Genomic DNA, 17,375 nt, shown 5'->3' on the forward strand with positions numbered 1-17,375 from the left:
CTGTTCACGTATTGTTTGAATTGTCAGAGATGATAATGACCTGCAGCATTCTGGGACATCATGACGATGGAGTCAAGGGAAAACCACCAGGGTCACTTAAATACCTAGCAGTGGACATTTTAGACTGGTGTAGTGTTAGCCAGTTTGCTCTGAACATATGTCCAGAAAGCATTAAAATCAGATTCGTTTCTCAAACAAACCTCCAACATCGACTGTCTTGAGTTTTAAGTGATTAGAAACTGTACTGGGTTTAATGGTTAGACATTGCCATCCTTTGTTATGGGTTGCTGTGGTGACGATGCTGATGAAGCCGCTTTCCACAGAAGGAAGCTTAAGAAATGGAGCGCCTTTCATCTCCCAATGGAATAATGAAGTTCTTGAGTTGGTGCAGAACTGCTTCATTTTACCAGACAAAAACAGGAGCTAACAAACGTTTCTCAGGCTAGCCTCTCCTGTGCACCTCTGTCAATCGGGATTTAACTTCCTTAGAGGCTAAAGAGAACGCATCTGAGCAGACGGGGTCAAAACTGAGATGCATCTTACAATGTCATCACTTACTATTTTGTAATAGGATCTTATTTACAAAGAATTCAAAAGTATAAGTGATATTTTTTAACTCTGCCTTCATAACTTTTCGTACAGTTGGATTTTAAGGTTCTTTCAAGCCGCTTGCCCCACACAGGACCCATAAACTAGGACTCGCCTCAATCACCTGAAAGCCTGTCTGAGCCAGAAGTCATTACCAGACCATATTTCCAAAAGCTTTATGAATGAACCTCGCTTCTGTGATTGCTTTTTAAGCTTGACACAAAGTCTTTTCTGCAGATTCACTTCATACTTTCAATTTCAACTGTATCTTCACTGCGCCACAGGGATTGTCCTGTTTAAATGACTTGACAGCCCCGCCCAATATAAATCCAGCAGCTCTGGCAGAGAGGAGAGACAGGATTAGGAAAAGAAGTCGGAGGGAACCAGATTTTTATTTATTTTTTTAAAGGCGGAGGGCTGATGTCCTGAGAGCATATGATGCTTTTGTATTTTTGGTTTTGAAGCAAGAAGTTCTAAAACCTTGAAATCTTACATCCTGTTGCTTTTTACTGCAGCCCCCCCCCCCCCCCACAGACTTTTATCCTAACACCTGCCAGCCAGAGACGAGGTGTAAAGTATTTGATCAGCTACATCAGATAAGGTGGATTGAGGCTGTTTTGTAAGGATCCTCAATGTAATCTTATCATCAGTCTGACACTTCAGTTTGTTTGTATTGTCAGCTACGTAGCAGAGCAAAAACAAGACACTCGCTACAGACGCCTCAGAAAGATGTGAAAGAAGAGAGGATTAACGCAACAGAGGAAGCCCGTCCATGTTCACAGGGATTTCCCAAAGGGAGTCCAGGTGAGAAGAACAAGAAGTACCAGATATGTAGCTGTGAAGTGATAACAGAAAAAAAAGGGGGATTCAGGGACTCACCTCTTTGGGCAGCAGGGAGATGAAGTCTCGCTGAAACTGCGGCTCGATCACCTGCATCATATGCTTGACTTGTGTGGGCTCACAGCTGTCGATCAACTCATCCAGCGCCAGCAGCTTCTCAGGCCCAGTCCAGCTCTGGAACACACAGCACATAAAAACTGGTTGTAAAAAAACATCTTTATTAGCCATTAAAGCAATCTGCAACAAACTCGTCAGTACATGGAGGTTAATCAATCCAAAAAAACAATAAGTAGAAGTGTGTTTGATGGTACAGTACAAGTCTTAAGGAAAAACATACCGCTAACTAAAAATAGCAATAGATGCGCACACAGCTTTATCACAGCTAAACAGAGACTTATATATGTGACTTTGGTATATCATGCTTTGTTAAGTGACACTATAGTTTTAATCATGACGAGCCCCTTTCTGGTTCTGTAACTGATTTAGAACAAGAGGAAAGGGCCTCCAGCTCAGGAATAAGTAAATCCTTCTGGCTTTTATTTCTGTGCGTTTGTTCTGTCACACTCTGTACTGTCCTCTCCAAAGGTTCCTTTTTTTCCCCATGTTGGGTATTACAGGTAGTAATGAACAAGAGGAACACTGTCAGCAGAGTGTTCCTTCCACCTCCACATCTGGATTAAATCAAATACATATTAACAGGTTGTCCACTTTATTCCTGTCAAACTAGACGCCTCGGTGTGCTGTTCGTGTAGAATCTCTTATTTGACTTGGAGTGGAGAGACTTGGAAACATACTGCCTTGTGCAGCATGTCTGTAACACTTTAATGTTTCCTACGTGACCTCGTCAAGAATACAGAGTAGCTTGAGGCACTCGTCTATTTCAAGCAGCCAGCACATTAGAGGAACATTTGAGAATGAGAAACCAGACTCCATTAACAGCATTAAAACTCAGAGGGGTTATTTCTTCTGTCTGAACATTCACTTGCTTAATGCTGGGTGCAGAAAAATCCCTTTCCTGCATGTTGGACCGAACAGCAACAGTTGTTTTCCCCGAAATCTAACAATGATTACAGGATATGAGCCGGGATGGAAAATCTGGCACACGCAAACCACCTGTAATTTGGCAGCTAAAAGCTTTAGCCAGAGGTGACGTTTGGAGGTAATAAAGGGTTTCAGAGACCTTCTTCCTACCAATGGGAGGACCATGTAACAGCTACTCATGCATTACAATTATATGATGTAGGTTATTGGTACTTTTAATATGAATATAATCTATTAAATTTACAATTCCCAACCTGAGATGTCACTTTTCTTTTTTAAACTTTCTAGTCTTGGTTTTTGTTTACTTTGTTTGAATACATTCACTTGGACGATTTCTTGTTCAGCGATGAGCGTTTCTTTTGTTTTCTGACTTTGTCTAGGTTAGTCAGATGTGACGGTCTGCAACTTTAAAAGTTATATTTTAGAGACATTTTATTGGTCTTTTTGGATGTGAATTTTAATTCAGAGGTGGACTATGTATTCCATTTACTTTCTGGCTAAAATCACTGGAAATCTTCTGTGACACGACCCTGGAGATACAGTCAGGAATCACAGAGAGCAGATACTTGAAAAGGGCAGGAAACTGAGGCTGGTGCTCTGATATACAAGTGCTGCTCTTTTGATCACCTCATTCTTTATCATTCAAGATACTGATTAAATACTGCAGCTCAGACAATCTGGGTGAATGTTCAATGAATCCTCATTTCACAAAGACTCAATTATTCAATCTTTAAAGAGGCAAAAACCAGATGACTGATGATCTCTGACACCCTCATAACATACTCTGGTTAATGTTTTGTAAAACATTCATATATGTTATTTAAAAGCTTGCCACCATGTACTGTATATATTAAGACACTGTGTGTTGCTTGGCAAAGAGATTTCTTTTGACATTTTAAGAAAAAGTCCCACACGTTATATTCCACAAACTCAACAGGTTGTTGATACTCTAAAGGTTTTGAACCGATAAATGACTGAGATATCTTGTGTTTATTGGTTGAAATGCAAAGATGCAAATAGGTAGTTTTTGTATTATTGAATGACAGAGCCATGCTACCTTTTCCAAGTATTTATGCTAAAGTAGGCTAACAGCTCCTGATTATGGTTTTGGTTTTATTTTTTATATGCGAGACGTGAGTGGGATTCATCATCTCTTCTGTCAGCAGAAGAGAAAAAAACAACAACAATCATATATCTCAACATTTCTGACGTACACTTGACTGTAAAATGTGACTTAAAAACATCCCATAGAAGAAGCTGTATGCTGCTTTGTGGTTGCTTTTGCCTCTACAGTATAATGGGAGTGCAGGCTGGGACTGGACCAGGGAATGTACAGAATGTAAGTTTGAGGTTTAGTTGCCAGATTAAAGACGGGGGGGGGGGGGGGGGGGGGACTGCTTTAGGGCAGGCTTTAGGACAATAACATGTGAAACAAACAGTAAGGTTTCACAGGTTTCACCCTCCCTGCTTTCCAAAGATAATGAGCTGAGGCTCTCTTAGATAACAAAATCCACTTAAACTTATCATCGTAAATCTCAGAAACCTGTCAAGGCTCATATGTTAAACTGACATCCTGTTTCTACTAAGAGTGGAATTATTAGAGCTGAAGATTAACAAAGAAATAGCTATATTATGTTGCATCTAGACAAACAACAATTGAACATAAAAACAGGTTAAAACATACAGCAGTACTACCTTGTGTTTCTATCAGCGTTTTGCTTTAAAGCGTCTGTACAGTACATCCACACTGATCTTTTTAATGACTCTGGATGATCAGACCTGGAAAGGTTTGATAGGTGGAGCTATTGTATGAAATTATGGAAACAGTTTTAAGCGCCAACGAGTATGATGAGAGGTCGTCGAGTCCACCTTCTCAAAAGGTTTCTCCAAATTTAACAGGTTAGTGGAGCTGTCAGTCAAACGGACTTGATCACACCCACATAACTGAAAATTGGTCTAATCATGGCCTCAATCACTAACACCTGTGTAGGTGTACAGAGGTTTTTAAAGACATTAGTTATGTTTAAATGGACACAAATGATCAGAATGCTTCAAGAAAGATATCAAAGATATCATTCAGAAAGAAATGTCATTCCAAACAAGAAGGGTGGATTAAAACTATTGGTGTTCGGATCAATATCCAAGTTCAAGATTGATCCGATTGTTTCTCTCTAGTTGGGGTAAAACTGCTCTGACTGCCCGTGTCATGTCTGCCCCTCTCTTGGCTCTGCGGCGCATGTCCATGTTTATCGACTGCAGGCCAACTTTGTACTGCTAAGCTCTCAGCTTAATTAGGAAGCGGGTGTTTTATACAGTAAAAAGGACATGGCAAGAAAATAGTAGTCAGAAGATATACCCAATTTAACTTTAGAGTATTATAGTCGACAAACATCTGTTCAACTGTTCCCACAGACCTGAAGTGCATTACAGACATTTAGGGACTCTGCCTTTAAGTGTGAACAGGTACAGCTCATCCCAATTCCACGCTCCAGTGCCTATGGTAATGTGGTGGGCCTGAACAACAAGGCGCCAATTATCTTGGAGGATAAGTGAACAATGATTGGGAGCAACATCTGCTTTTTGATGAGCTTTTGCTGAAGGGCTTGGAGATGACCATAAGGGAGGAGAACAAGAGAAGAAGAAGAAGAAGAAGAAGAAGAAGAAGAAGAAAAAGTAGTAAGCCACGCTCACCTGAAATGTTCGGAGCCATTCTTGGAGACCCGTGGGTGGCTGGATTGAGGTGATGCGCCGTCTCTGCTGCCCCTGACCGTTGGCTGTTCTGATGTGGCCGAATGTGGTAGGCGTGGCTGGACATGGGACGATTCCTGTCGGGCTGCATTTGACAAGAAAAGAATAATGCTAAAAAAAAACAGCGATCATCTTTACAGGCAAACAGCCTTTAGAAGATCATGGGATACAAAGGCTCTTGATCTAACAGAGAGTAGAGAAAAAAGTCAATCATGAGGGATTTGAGCTGTCACTTGGATAGTTTTTCAACATATTTTTCAGGTATTTAAACCACAAAGAACACATAATAACTGTGTTCTTTAGTTAACCACAAAATGTAATATCAAAAGATGCACTTCAACTTTAAGGTGCTTTTGCCCGTCATAGAACTAACTTAATAAGAAAACTCCCACTGAAATCAAGTGGATTGGACCAAACTCATTGAAATAAAACCTGTGCTTTCTTTGTACATTATACTTATTTCCCTTTGTAACTTTCTTTTTGTTACGACAGTTTACGACCAAGTGAACAGATGTGTTATTCTTTTATATACACAGAGGAGAAGTCATTAATATCCCTCAGGTCCAGCAGCAACTGTGATGTTCTTTCATAATAATAAAAAGCCTTTACAGCGAGATAATAATAGCCCAAAGAAGGCTATATTACGAGAAAAAAACAAACAAACAATATGTTCAGCAAAGTAAGTGTTATATGACCTTGTCAGCCTTCTGTAGTTTCAAACTTGACACGTTACTGTTTGTTCAGAGAGGAAGCACATTTGATAGACAGGAAGTGTGTCAAAATCCTCCACACAATCAGTAAACATTGGCACGTAAGCAAGCACGTCCGAGATTTATTCGAAACCCAGAGACTTCAAAGTGTTACACAATCACACAGCTATCTGCTCAAGTCCAGGATCTCCTGCTGGAAGAACCTGGATGTAACAAGCAGCAGAGGACTTCAAAAGCGTGCCCACGTGCCGTAGTAATGTAAGGGCAGCGGGAGAAGCCCTCCAGTGGGCGCCTTCAACGCGTCGGCTCCTTCGCTCTGGCAGCAAATTGGAAAGCCGGGTCTCCATTTCATTATTGATTTATTTTTAATGGGAGAGGAAGCTGAGATGGAGCCTGTTACATGGTAACATTTACAGTTAAGTGGCTATGTTCGGTGTGAATTTTAATGTGGCTACATGTGAACACATGCATTAAATATTTAGGCCGAGGGAAACATCTGGGAGTGCTGCCGGCTGGAAGCTGCAGATATGATATGATGTGTAGCATCATTCTGTTTGAAGGCGCAGAGCATCATGGTTCAAGCTTCTTGATGTTTTTTCAGGGCTGCTTTAGCATGTGGATAACAGTAAACTAGGAGAAATAGATCCTTTACATTAGGTTCTAGCTATCTGAAGTGAACCGTGTTGAAATGTGTAAAATAACTTTACCTTGGATACTCTGGGCCTTTGCAGGGCTTTTTTCCTGAAGGGAAAGATCGGACCTCGGGGCCATGGTCCAACTTCCTCTTCATCTGAGAGAGAAACAAGGAGACAAAAGAACACAAATTAGAAACCTGGAATTAAAAACACAAAATGCTGCAGAATTTTTCTGGACGGCTGTTCTGGCGCGTGTCGTATAATCCATTCTTTTGTTCTTACTGCTAACCAACTTTCTTTACTGAGACTAACTTTATGTTGTAAGTGGGAGAAAAAGCCAACTCATGAAAAACAAATTTAAAAAATGACAAAGGTCATGAAAGTTATGAGGTAAAAAAAAAAAAAAAGCAGGAGCGGAAGCAGAAAATTGCTTTTGGAAGTTACAGACTTTGTTAACATTGTGTCTGAAATTCTGAATATTAAATACCGACAGCACATTCTTGCAGTAGCTTTATGCAAATTGGAAATTAAACTTTAATGGGCAGGCTGGAAATTGAATTTATGAACATGTTCCATCACAAAGCAGCGAGGTATCTGAAGATAAAGCAGCTCAACGTTAGGAGATAGTCAGACACAAAGCAGGTGCTTGTTAAACATGGCTGTGCTTCGTTTTGATTACTGTCCACGTTGGAGACACCTGACGAGTGCACACTGATCCTGAGGCAACCAGACGCTGCTATAACATCCAGAGGCAATCATGCATTCACACCCAAAACTCCAGGAGCAGCTCAGCGTGTTCATGCACACATAACAACCACAAAGTGTGCAGGGAGGGTTTCGCAGTGCATTCTTTGGCATTGAAGCTGGATTCCCACTGATACTCCAGAAAGAAAACACAAAGTGAGTCCGTTCTTTATCTCCCTCTCTCCCTCCGTCACCTGCGTTTGCACATAACACCCTCGTCCCTGTTACCACCTACCCTACCGCGCAAACAAAGGAGCCTGTGTCATGGCCCGGGCAAGCCAATTTTCTTCATCCCATGCCTTCAACTCTCTCCATCAAGGCCACGCTGCACACATGCAGCGTTTAGCTTTTAACCCTCGTGAACATCCAAGAAGTGTTTCTCTAATGTCCAACCAAAATCAAATAAACAATTTGAAAGTGGAGCCTTGTTTCTTGATTCATTGCGTATGGTTCATGTTTAGATAAAAGCTTTACAAGATCCAATCACGTTCCTACAGTATCAGGAAAGGCTTCCACAAAGAACCAAAAACATAGTTTCTTTCTGGGTTTCATGCAAAAAGGACCAACGAGGGTATACATTTTTAGAGCAAATAAATAGCCTGACATTATATTGCATCTGAATGATTCATTTCTGCACAGTGGGATGTTGGCAAGTTACTTTCAATTTGGGTAAATATGAGAAATGTGTTTTTGAAGGCTGGTTTCTGTGCAAACTTTTCCTTAACTGAATCGAGGGTAGGGTTAAGGTTAGAGAACGAGGATGTCACACGACGGACATCCTGTAAAGCTCGTCTTGCTCACTGCAGGAGTTCAGCTGATTGTGCTGCAAAACACAGCCTGCAGTGCTGAATTTGTTGCAGATCTTAACTTTAATTGGCTTGTTTGAACCAGAAACCGCGTTCCAGAATTACGCTCCCTCCCTCTGTTTTGAGGCAAACAAAGCCTTTCGGAAGCACTCAGGGTTTGTTACTATAGAGTGGTATACGCTCACACAGGCACACACACACACACACACACGTCTACGTTTGACTCCAAACTGTCTGCCGTCACAGTGGCATGATTACACGTCTGTCCACAAGATACGTTCCCTTTGTTTATCACTATAATTTAGTTGAGTGTGTGTTTGCGTGTTCTGTCCTCACAGTTGTTTGCAGTCTGACGTGCACATTTCAGGAGCACGCTACGGTATTTATATCATACAATGATTAACCTACAGAAAGCTACCAAGAAACGTCGAAGGACGTGAGGATATCAAAGCCAGTTCTCTAGTCATTAAAAAGAGATTATTCAAATCAATTCAGTATCAACCAAAGCCTGCATTCACACAGACATGTGTTCATGATTAGCACACCAACTTGCGCTGCAGGTTTTGGTGCCCCCCTCGACTTTTACTCTTTGGTCTGACCAATGATTTGTGATCTTTTCCTCACATGTCAGTTCCTGTGACAAGCTGGAGAGAGGATCATGGGAAAAGCCATAAAAAATCTGGAGGGATTCATGGTGGAAATGTGAAGAAAAGGCACTCGGAGATTAAATCTCAGTGGCGAAAGGTATTAACAGTTTTCAGGAACGACATTGAGGGCTCTCGTTTGATTGGTGGAGCGGTTTATGAGCTATCCCCGCTGCTTGTTGGGATCCCGCTCTTAAAACCTAACTGCCTTGTTCTTAAGGCGGTGATCTCACTGCAATGGCAGTTCAGTAGTCAAGGAGAGCCTGGGTGTGTGTATGCATGCGTTGGGTGTGTGTGGTTGAGAAGAAAAGGGGGGGGGGGGGGGAGGCGCTGGCTTGGTTTTCAGTGTGAGCCCCTCTCTGTAAGAAAAAAAAAAAAACAACCTCAAACTCAATGCGGGCGTGAAAAAACATAACACCGCGTGTAACCAGCGTCTTCATGTGTTTTAGCCTGGGAAAAGGTAACCAGAGAACGCAGTGTTTGTAAATCACTGCTAATCAGTCCTCCCTCCCCTCCTGCCCCCCCCCCCCCCCCCCCTCCTCCCCTCCACACACACACTCTTTCTGTCCAAAAGCACGACAGATGGATACACAGAGAGTTAATGATATTTTAAAGACAGCAATCGCTCTTACATAATGTGTTGATTCATTCCAACACAGAACTACATCCTGCAGCATCAGTCACAGAAAAGAGCCCTCCTCATAAATCAAACACTGTTCTCGAGCAGCCATGAAGAGAGTTTGCTCACGTCAATCAGAACCGCCGGAGACACAGAGACGCGCAAAGAGTTCGAGAATTGATCAGGACGAGAATCGAAATGAAGCCATGAAAATGTGTCTTCAAAAAAAAACGATCGGTCTTAGTGTCAGTTTTTGTCAGGCGTGAAAAATATTTAAGCTCGAGGCTTTGACTTCAAAATCCTCAAATCTCAAAATGGATGAAGAATACAAATGAGTCACCGCTCAAGTCAATAAACGATCTCCCATTGATTAAGAATGACACTTTCACTCAATCTGAAGGATTCATTGGGTACAACCTTCAACGTCACACATGCAGAGTGCACACAGACGCACAAAAACAAACCTAAATGCAAGTAGGGCTTCAGATGATTAACATTTACATTTGTTTACAATTCACTCTCTTCCTGCGCTGTTTGTACTCAGCCTCTCCAAGCTTAGGCAGCATCATTATATGGCTGCCATCCAGCATGATACACTCGACATCCTTGAGGATATTTCTACCTCACGCAGTCTGACACAGTGACCCATTATCTGTGGATGGAGCCCGAGGCGAGCGCACAATGTCAGGGGATAGGCGACTCCAACAGGCAGCGGCAGCAGCAGGCTGATCACATGCATGCATCTCCAGCAGTCACTTTGGTCAGCGCGAGATAAACCACTGCTGCATAATGTAGAAGCATAATAACCCCTGCAAACTGGGGAGGGTTGCATGAGTAAACTGGGTGATTTTGCTCTTGTAATTGACAGTAATTGATCAAAGTGAGAGTCTGTGTTAAGCAGGGGAGGGGTGATAGCAGCGAGATACAATAATATGGGGGGTATATATAAGGAGCATTATGTGGAAGGGAGGACCATGGTTGATGCTCAGGTGCAGAGAGCATCAATCAAACGCTGAGGGAATACAGAAAAGGAAATTCAATGCGTTGAAAGAAATTGCAAGTTAAATGCATCCAGCATTGTAGAATTAAGTGGCCATATGTACAGCAAGAGCTACAGCAGAGACCCATATATAAACACAAGTCCAAGCCCTGGATGTGGTGCGTTTATTTACAAATCCTAAGTTAATATGAAGGGGAGAAAAGCCAGCAAATTTCGTGATTTTCCGACGTTTAAGGCAGCGCCAACGCAACATATAGGCCCAGGCAATTAACGCGGCGTCTCTGGGGGTCTGCTACGCCGCTGTTCATCCTCCGCAGTGGCCGCACAATCTGCCGCGAGAGGCGCGTCAGAGATAATGAGGGCGACGGAGCGAGTCAAACATGACAGAAGACATGAGGATGTGTCTCGCATACTCACTTTATAGAAAATCATCTTTAAAGTGCCGTAGAACCCCATCCTTGTAACCCGGTGTGTTTCCCTTTTCTCCCTCTTTAGTGACAAGCGGTGAAGTCCAAATGTGTGCGCGTGACGAAGAGATGGCTCTGACGGCGTGAGGGCAGCGTACTCTCAGGTAAATCCGTCTCTAATGTGAACATGCTCGGACACGTCACCGGACTGGCGTGCATGCAGTAGATCCTCCAGGTAAATACATTGAATTAAAGTGTGGAGAGGGAAAAAAAAGAAAGAAAAAAAAAAAGGTTCCGTAGTGTCACACCGATCGGTGAACAATGCGATGCGACGATCCTGGAGGCGTGTGCGCCGCCGACCAGCCTCACCAAGCAGGGAGTGAGCAGATGAGAGAGGAAGCGGGTGACACTCGGCAGAAAGGGGAGGAGAAGAGGAGGAGGAGGAGGAGAGGAGAGCGTCAGAGCGCTGAACAGTGCCCTCTCCCTCTCCACAGGATCGGATTACAGCCTCCCCGGTGGAGACAGAAGGAATGGTGCAGTCTAACGTTCAGCACTGTGCGCAGAGCATCCTCTGAGAGCTCGAGACCGGGGACATGAGCGGAGCAGCACCCGAGACCGCGTGGGGGACGCGTTTGTCCTCTGGCATAAAAAAGGTGTACGTCCACTTGTTGCAGAACCTAAACACCCCACCCATCTATGCATCCTCTACCAATGCCTCACTCTCGATTTCTACATAGGTATCGCCTCCTCTCTTGTAAATCCTCTGCATCTATAATGCGCATACATTTGCTTCCGTAAAAAGCCCATGTGAAGTGATGGCAAATAAAGATGCACATCTATTCCAGTAATTCTTTTAACGTGTAAGTAGAAAGTATTGCGAAATTTGCATTTGCTAGTGTAAACTTGCTGCAAAGGGGGTATTTAAGACTATACACATATATCCGTTTAGAAAACAGTCAATTATCTAAATGATCTATGAGTTTGCAAGAACTCAGAAAACGAGGAGAACTGCTTTCAAGTTCTGCTACAGATTGCTTTAAATTGCCTGTTTAGTCGGGCCATCTGTCCAAGACTCCAAATTATTTGGTAAGTGATTATGTAAGCTAGAGGAGAGCAGTGCATCTTCATAACTGAGAAGCAGGTACAGGAGAGTGATTCATCTTCCAGCCATTTACCAAGCAAAGTATATAAACTATATAAAGTATTATTAAAGTGAACTCCATTCAACATTCATGATCTGCCATTTTTTATAAACACATTGTTTTAAAGTTTTTACAAGTTCTAAATGTAAATCAGTTCAATCCAACTCCTTGACCAACCATAACAGAAACGCTGACATGTTTACGTCTCTGTTGTAGTGATCCAACATTACTATTTTTTTTTTATATTATATAAAAAGTAAATGCATACATCTGCTTCATTTAAGACTTTTAACATCCCAGCTTAAAGAGCACATGAATGACAATAGTTCTACTCCATCAGGCAGCAATGTGAATGGGTCCATCTCCAGCTGCACCTGCTTATTTGCACAAAGGGAACAGGCCATTATTTGCATTTCAGAATGGCAGGTAATGAGGGTGATTGCAGCTGTCCAGATTACAGCGAAATGTGCTTCTGATGACTTCACAGCTGCTTTTTCAGCTTGTAAAAATGCTAAACCCACGATGGTAGCTTTACCTTAAAATACACGAGCGCTTACTGTCACAGAGCGCTCCGAGTTGTGGCACAAAGTACATTAATCTTGTTTCGCCAAGTATGATAAATACAGAGCTTTTTGTTTGATTCATTTGGACACATTGTGAACAGAGAACATTCAACTGTCTCAGGCCAACTGTTTTACATCACTATGCTGCAAGGGAACAAAGTGAAACCATTTAACTCACCAATTATCTGGAGTTTAAATTTCATTTTCAGCATTGGTTTGTTGGCTTTATTTTTGCTATAACTTTATTTTCTCGTGCAGACATTTATCCAGTTTACGGTTTATTAGTCTGGACCACAGCGTGAGTCTTGAGATCTTCAACATTTGCTCAACCTCACAAGACAACAACATTACATAATGGAAACAGAGGACACAATAAAGGGTCATGGGAAGCTATTTAAAGGTGATGGAGTTTCAGGAACTGGCAGCTTTCCAGACACTCCCAACTTACACCTGTAATTACTAAGTGACCTGACACAGGAAAGGGTGTAGGGCTTTTTCCTGAAAAGAAAAGCTTGGCAAGGAATTTCGGTTGGAGGAAAAAAAAAAAAAAAAAAAAAAAAATCAGCCACAATTGAGAATTGTTGAGTGCTGTTAGAGGAAAAAAAAAGCAAGGAATTGTGCAGATGTGAAGCAGCACTTGGGGAGCAACATGCAACATTATAAGCCCAATGTCAATGAAACTGCTTTCGCTATAGCACCAGGTCTATGGAGAGAGAAAGAGGGACAAACAAGTGGTCGAATAAGTTCTTCTTGAGGTGAAAATGAAAAAGGCCTTTTGCAAACTTGGGCTGATGTCGGATTACTTAGAATAAAGTGTAAAAAACAAACAGCACTGTATAAAACATGAACAACTGATCATCTCTTTTTTATGGCTAATATGTTTTAATATTATACTATACATACTCTAAAAGGGAAAGAAAGCCAGTCCTTAAGTACTTTACTGTAAGAAACACATTTTTAATGGACTTATCTTGTTATTAATATATGACAAAGATCATGAAATATTAAAAGAAGAAGACGGGTGTTAAAAGGCTAATCTTGGCAATAGTAGCACCTTCTCTCTATAATAAAATCCACACTTTCTCTGCTTTCAACAGTTGGATGTGTGGGTGTATCAGACAGAGCCACGTGTGTTTAAGGTGGCCCTCATGAGAAAGGCCCTCTCCTCACACTCGGCCGGCTCAACCTTTACACAGCACATTGGAATGCTCGGCATGCGAGAGGAGCCGCACTGTGGCCTTTGAATAGGCCGTGGCCTCCTTTGTCATTTTACTTCTGCCGGTTGGTAAAGCATTAACAGACCCCCCCCACCTCCATGCTGCCCTCCTCTTTATCAGATCTGAAATAATCCTATTGGTTAGACAGATATTACCCCCTGTTTTACACATTCTGTTTGTTTGCTTCAGAAAAACTAACTCTCAGGTAACTCCGCTCCATCCGACACCACCGGCTGCTTTCGCTCCTATTTGAACAGCGGAGGTTGAAAGAAAACACACTCATTACATCACAGATAGCTGGTGGGGAAATGCAAATGCTGTCTTCTTCAACTTTATGCACACATAAAAGATAACATCAATGCCAAGGATTCAGCATGCTGACTCAAGGGATTCGCTAACAGTCTGCAGAAATGTGAAGCATCCTAAAGATATGTTTAATGCATGGATTAAGACACGTTGGCTACACGTAACCTCCTTACTATTATTCATTTATTTGCCATCGGAATGTCCATTTAAAGTCAGTAGTTTATTGGCGAGTGCTTGTCTAACCACCTGATTGTGCTTTAAAGGAAGGACATTCTCACAATTTGAGGAAAATGTTGACTTGATAAAAGTCTTAAACTACACAATATTTTAGAGCTAAGATAAGAATACACAACGACATGTCTACTCAAACATGATGAGTAAGTGTTTGGCCTTCTTTCATGGTCCTTTGAATACCTGTTGGGTTTTGTATTTTTTGTTGGTAAACAAAGAAAGCTCATTATGTCAATCATGGTTTTAACTTGAAAAGGAGGCTTTTTGGTTTAAAGGCACTACAGTCAGGACAGTCAACTATTTCAAGCACTAACAGTCCTAAATTGATAATCAATGGTCGAACACCTGTTTAGTTTGACTGGGGGAAATGTCAGCAGTGTGCTTTTCTAAATCTATATTTGTTGGTTGGAAAAAAACCCAACAAGAAGCTTTCCTGAGTAAATGTTTAATATGAGGTGAACTTGAAAGAGACAAATACTTCCCGGGCAGCGATGCATCACTAAACGGGACCATGTCATTGTGTGATTGTCCTCCCTGTGTATAAAAAAAAAAAAAAAAAAAGGAGGAATTGGGGGGGGGCTCTCGTCTCAATAGATTTTTTTTTCTCCCTGACATGGTGAAGTGCGAGCCTCGTTTAAACCCGACAGATGCAATGCTTGTGGGGGAGGTTTGATGAATAAGGAAACCATGGATCATGGCATTCTGCAAAGGACAATAATAGCATCATCTGCATGGAATCACATTAACATATCCTACTGCCACCCACGCGACTGAAACATTCAAGTTTGAAGAGGTCAGGTCAAAAAAAAAAAAAAAGAAATTAAAGTGAGAGCCTCTGTTATCTCCCCTGTGACATGAATGCAGTTTATGGAAAATAAATGAAGAAATGAGGTCCTTATTTGCAATTATTGTCAATTATTTAGGATAATGGAGGTTGAAGCAGATGTAGCATTTTGAGGTGTGTACAAGCGGAGAAGCCTGGACAAACAATTAAAGGCCAATAGTATTAGCAATGAAAAATGATGAAATGTAGAACAGCCTTTATATCACAGAGAATATTAAATGAAAGGAGCTAAGGTCCATTATTGTTACTACTCACATGAGCATAAATGGATTAAGAAGGCCAGGTTGTTTAAAATAATACTGCCAAAATAAAAGTGAAGCTGATGGGTTTTTAGCACTACAGAATCTAAAGTGGATTTTTCCCCACCTATTAACAGTTCAGTCTCATTTCTACAATAAACTAGCTAAAGAAATACATTTGATAGCATTTATGCAACAATACAATAATTAGAGTAACACTTTTCCCCATTACTTCTGCATGAAGAATAGGCAAAGGGCGGTAAAGAAACACGACATGGAAATAATGCAGAAAGTACTGCACCATTTCTTTACTGTAGACTTTTTTATACGGGACAGGAGGCTAAGTGGTTCTTCATTTTGTGTTTGTCTCAGAATTACACATTCTTAAAGAGGAAACACTCATCCTTTAGACGTCCTCACACAAAGATGATCCTTTATTGGATCATGAGCAGAACTACAAAGTCTCTCCCCCCATTCTCCTCATTTAGTCATGTGTACCAATTAAAACTGACCGCAGAACTCCCAGCAGGGCAATAAATGACCACCAGGCTGATTTCCCCAAGGAGAAGGAGTCAGTCTGGAGTGAGTGCTTAAGCTGATATTGACTCTGTGGTCTCAGTGTGGACCCCGAAATGAGAAAAAGCTGCACAAAGACTAAAAAAAAAAAAAAAAAAAAAAAAAAAGACCCAATGTCTTATAAATATGTCAACATTAAAGGTGCTTTACGTTACAGCACCTGTAGCACTACAGTTCTCAGCAGGAACACAAGGACACAGATGACACTGAATTAGTCCTGATATTTAACAGTTTGTGAAAAGATGAACCCTTGCAAAGGTGTATCATTTGTTTGTCTCGACGTAATGAAATCAAAGTAATCGATGACTAAAAGCAGAGGCCCTTCGTATTTTAAAGAGTTGGACGACTCTTTTTTCTTTTTTGTCCAATCGCAAGAACCCTACCCAAATCAGCCCAAAGAGCAAGTTCACTCAGCAAAGTTGATCTTCTGATTCTGTGAGTTACTTCTCTCATGCCCTTCCTCATTTTAATTGAAATCATAAAAGGTCATGAAAAGTTTTAGCCTCGGAGAAGAAGAGTTATGGACTTGGACTATCTCTCGGTTAAATTACTGTTCTGGGTATTCAAGTATATCAGAGTCTTACATTGGTGTAACTTTGCACAACACAGATGTATTAACATTTCCACCATTCCTAATCTTTCTCCGACGGCAGATCTGTTTTTTTTGTTTTTCGTTGTTTATTTTCTTCTTGCATTTTGAAGCAGCCTGAGCTGTCGTCTCTCATTCAGAAATGAAATAAGGTTATGGAAATGTGTGTGATGAGCCAGGTGAAACTTGGCCAAGGCTGGCGTAAACATTTACACAGAACCATAAAAAAAAAAAAAAAAGAACTCTTTAATCATCCAAAATTACCACTCTGCATCCCCGATGAAGCCGAGCGAGCCAGATTGTGCCTGCTGGGTGTTAGCTGTCATCTTTGGAGCCCTAAATATGCTGGGGAACCATGTGGGGACATCGTGACAGTGACACGGTCTCATTCCTTGACCTGAAGTCACTACACACACACACAGTATCACACTGCCTTCTGCATTAAATCCTCCTTTGTGATACTGATCTCATCTGGAACACCATCTACCCATACTTACTCCTTTATCTCTCCAACAAAGCAGAGATTTGCATGTTTGCTGTTCCAAATAAAAGGCTTTCAAAAGAAAACATGCCTGAGCTCCCCCTGAGCTGAGATTTCACCTTAAGCTAAACGGATCACACATCAGAGGATGTGATTTAACACAGTCTGTTACATGCAATACATAAACAAATATATTAATCAGTCATTAACCTCAGTTTCTTTTTATTAGCCAAGTTAACTTCAGTGCTTTAGGATAGCAGCATCAATCTGTCTCATCGTGTGGTTTAAAACTGATTGAAATATCTCAAAAACTATTGAATGTTCTTTCATGAAACGTTGGGCCGACGCTCGTGCTCAGCAGAGGGTGTAACTAACGCAGGCGTTGGTAGCTTAGTGGTTTAGTTT

The 17,375-nt window shown here is 41.5% G+C and overlaps 1 protein-coding gene across 2 annotated transcripts in view; it reads right to left on the reverse strand.

Annotated features, from left to right (window-relative positions):
* fbxw7 (F-box and WD repeat domain containing 7) overlaps nucleotides 1-17,375 on the reverse strand; it is a 63,327-nt gene that overhangs the window by 14,799 nt on the left and 31,153 nt on the right. Inside the window, exons 1-4 of one of the 2 annotated variants that reach the window (XM_079372376.1) lie at nucleotides 10,793-11,157; nucleotides 6,635-6,717; nucleotides 5,161-5,302; nucleotides 1,468-1,602 (exon numbers count right to left, since the gene is read on the reverse strand). In XM_079372376.1, coding sequence (XP_079228502.1) covers nucleotides 1,468-1,602; nucleotides 5,161-5,302; nucleotides 6,635-6,717; nucleotides 10,793-10,831 — 399 coding nt within the window. In that variant the 5' untranslated portion in view covers nucleotides 10,832-11,157. Of the gene's footprint in view, nucleotides 1-1,467; nucleotides 1,603-5,160; nucleotides 5,303-6,634; nucleotides 6,718-10,792; nucleotides 11,158-17,375 lie in introns of those variants that run through there. The other variant, XM_079372375.1, reaches the window with a different exon arrangement.

The sequence above is a fragment of the Symphodus melops genome (genome assembly GCF_947650265.1).
Source record: "Symphodus melops genome assembly, chromosome: 2".
Classification (NCBI taxonomy): domain Eukaryota; kingdom Metazoa; phylum Chordata; class Actinopteri; order Labriformes; family Labridae; genus Symphodus; species Symphodus melops.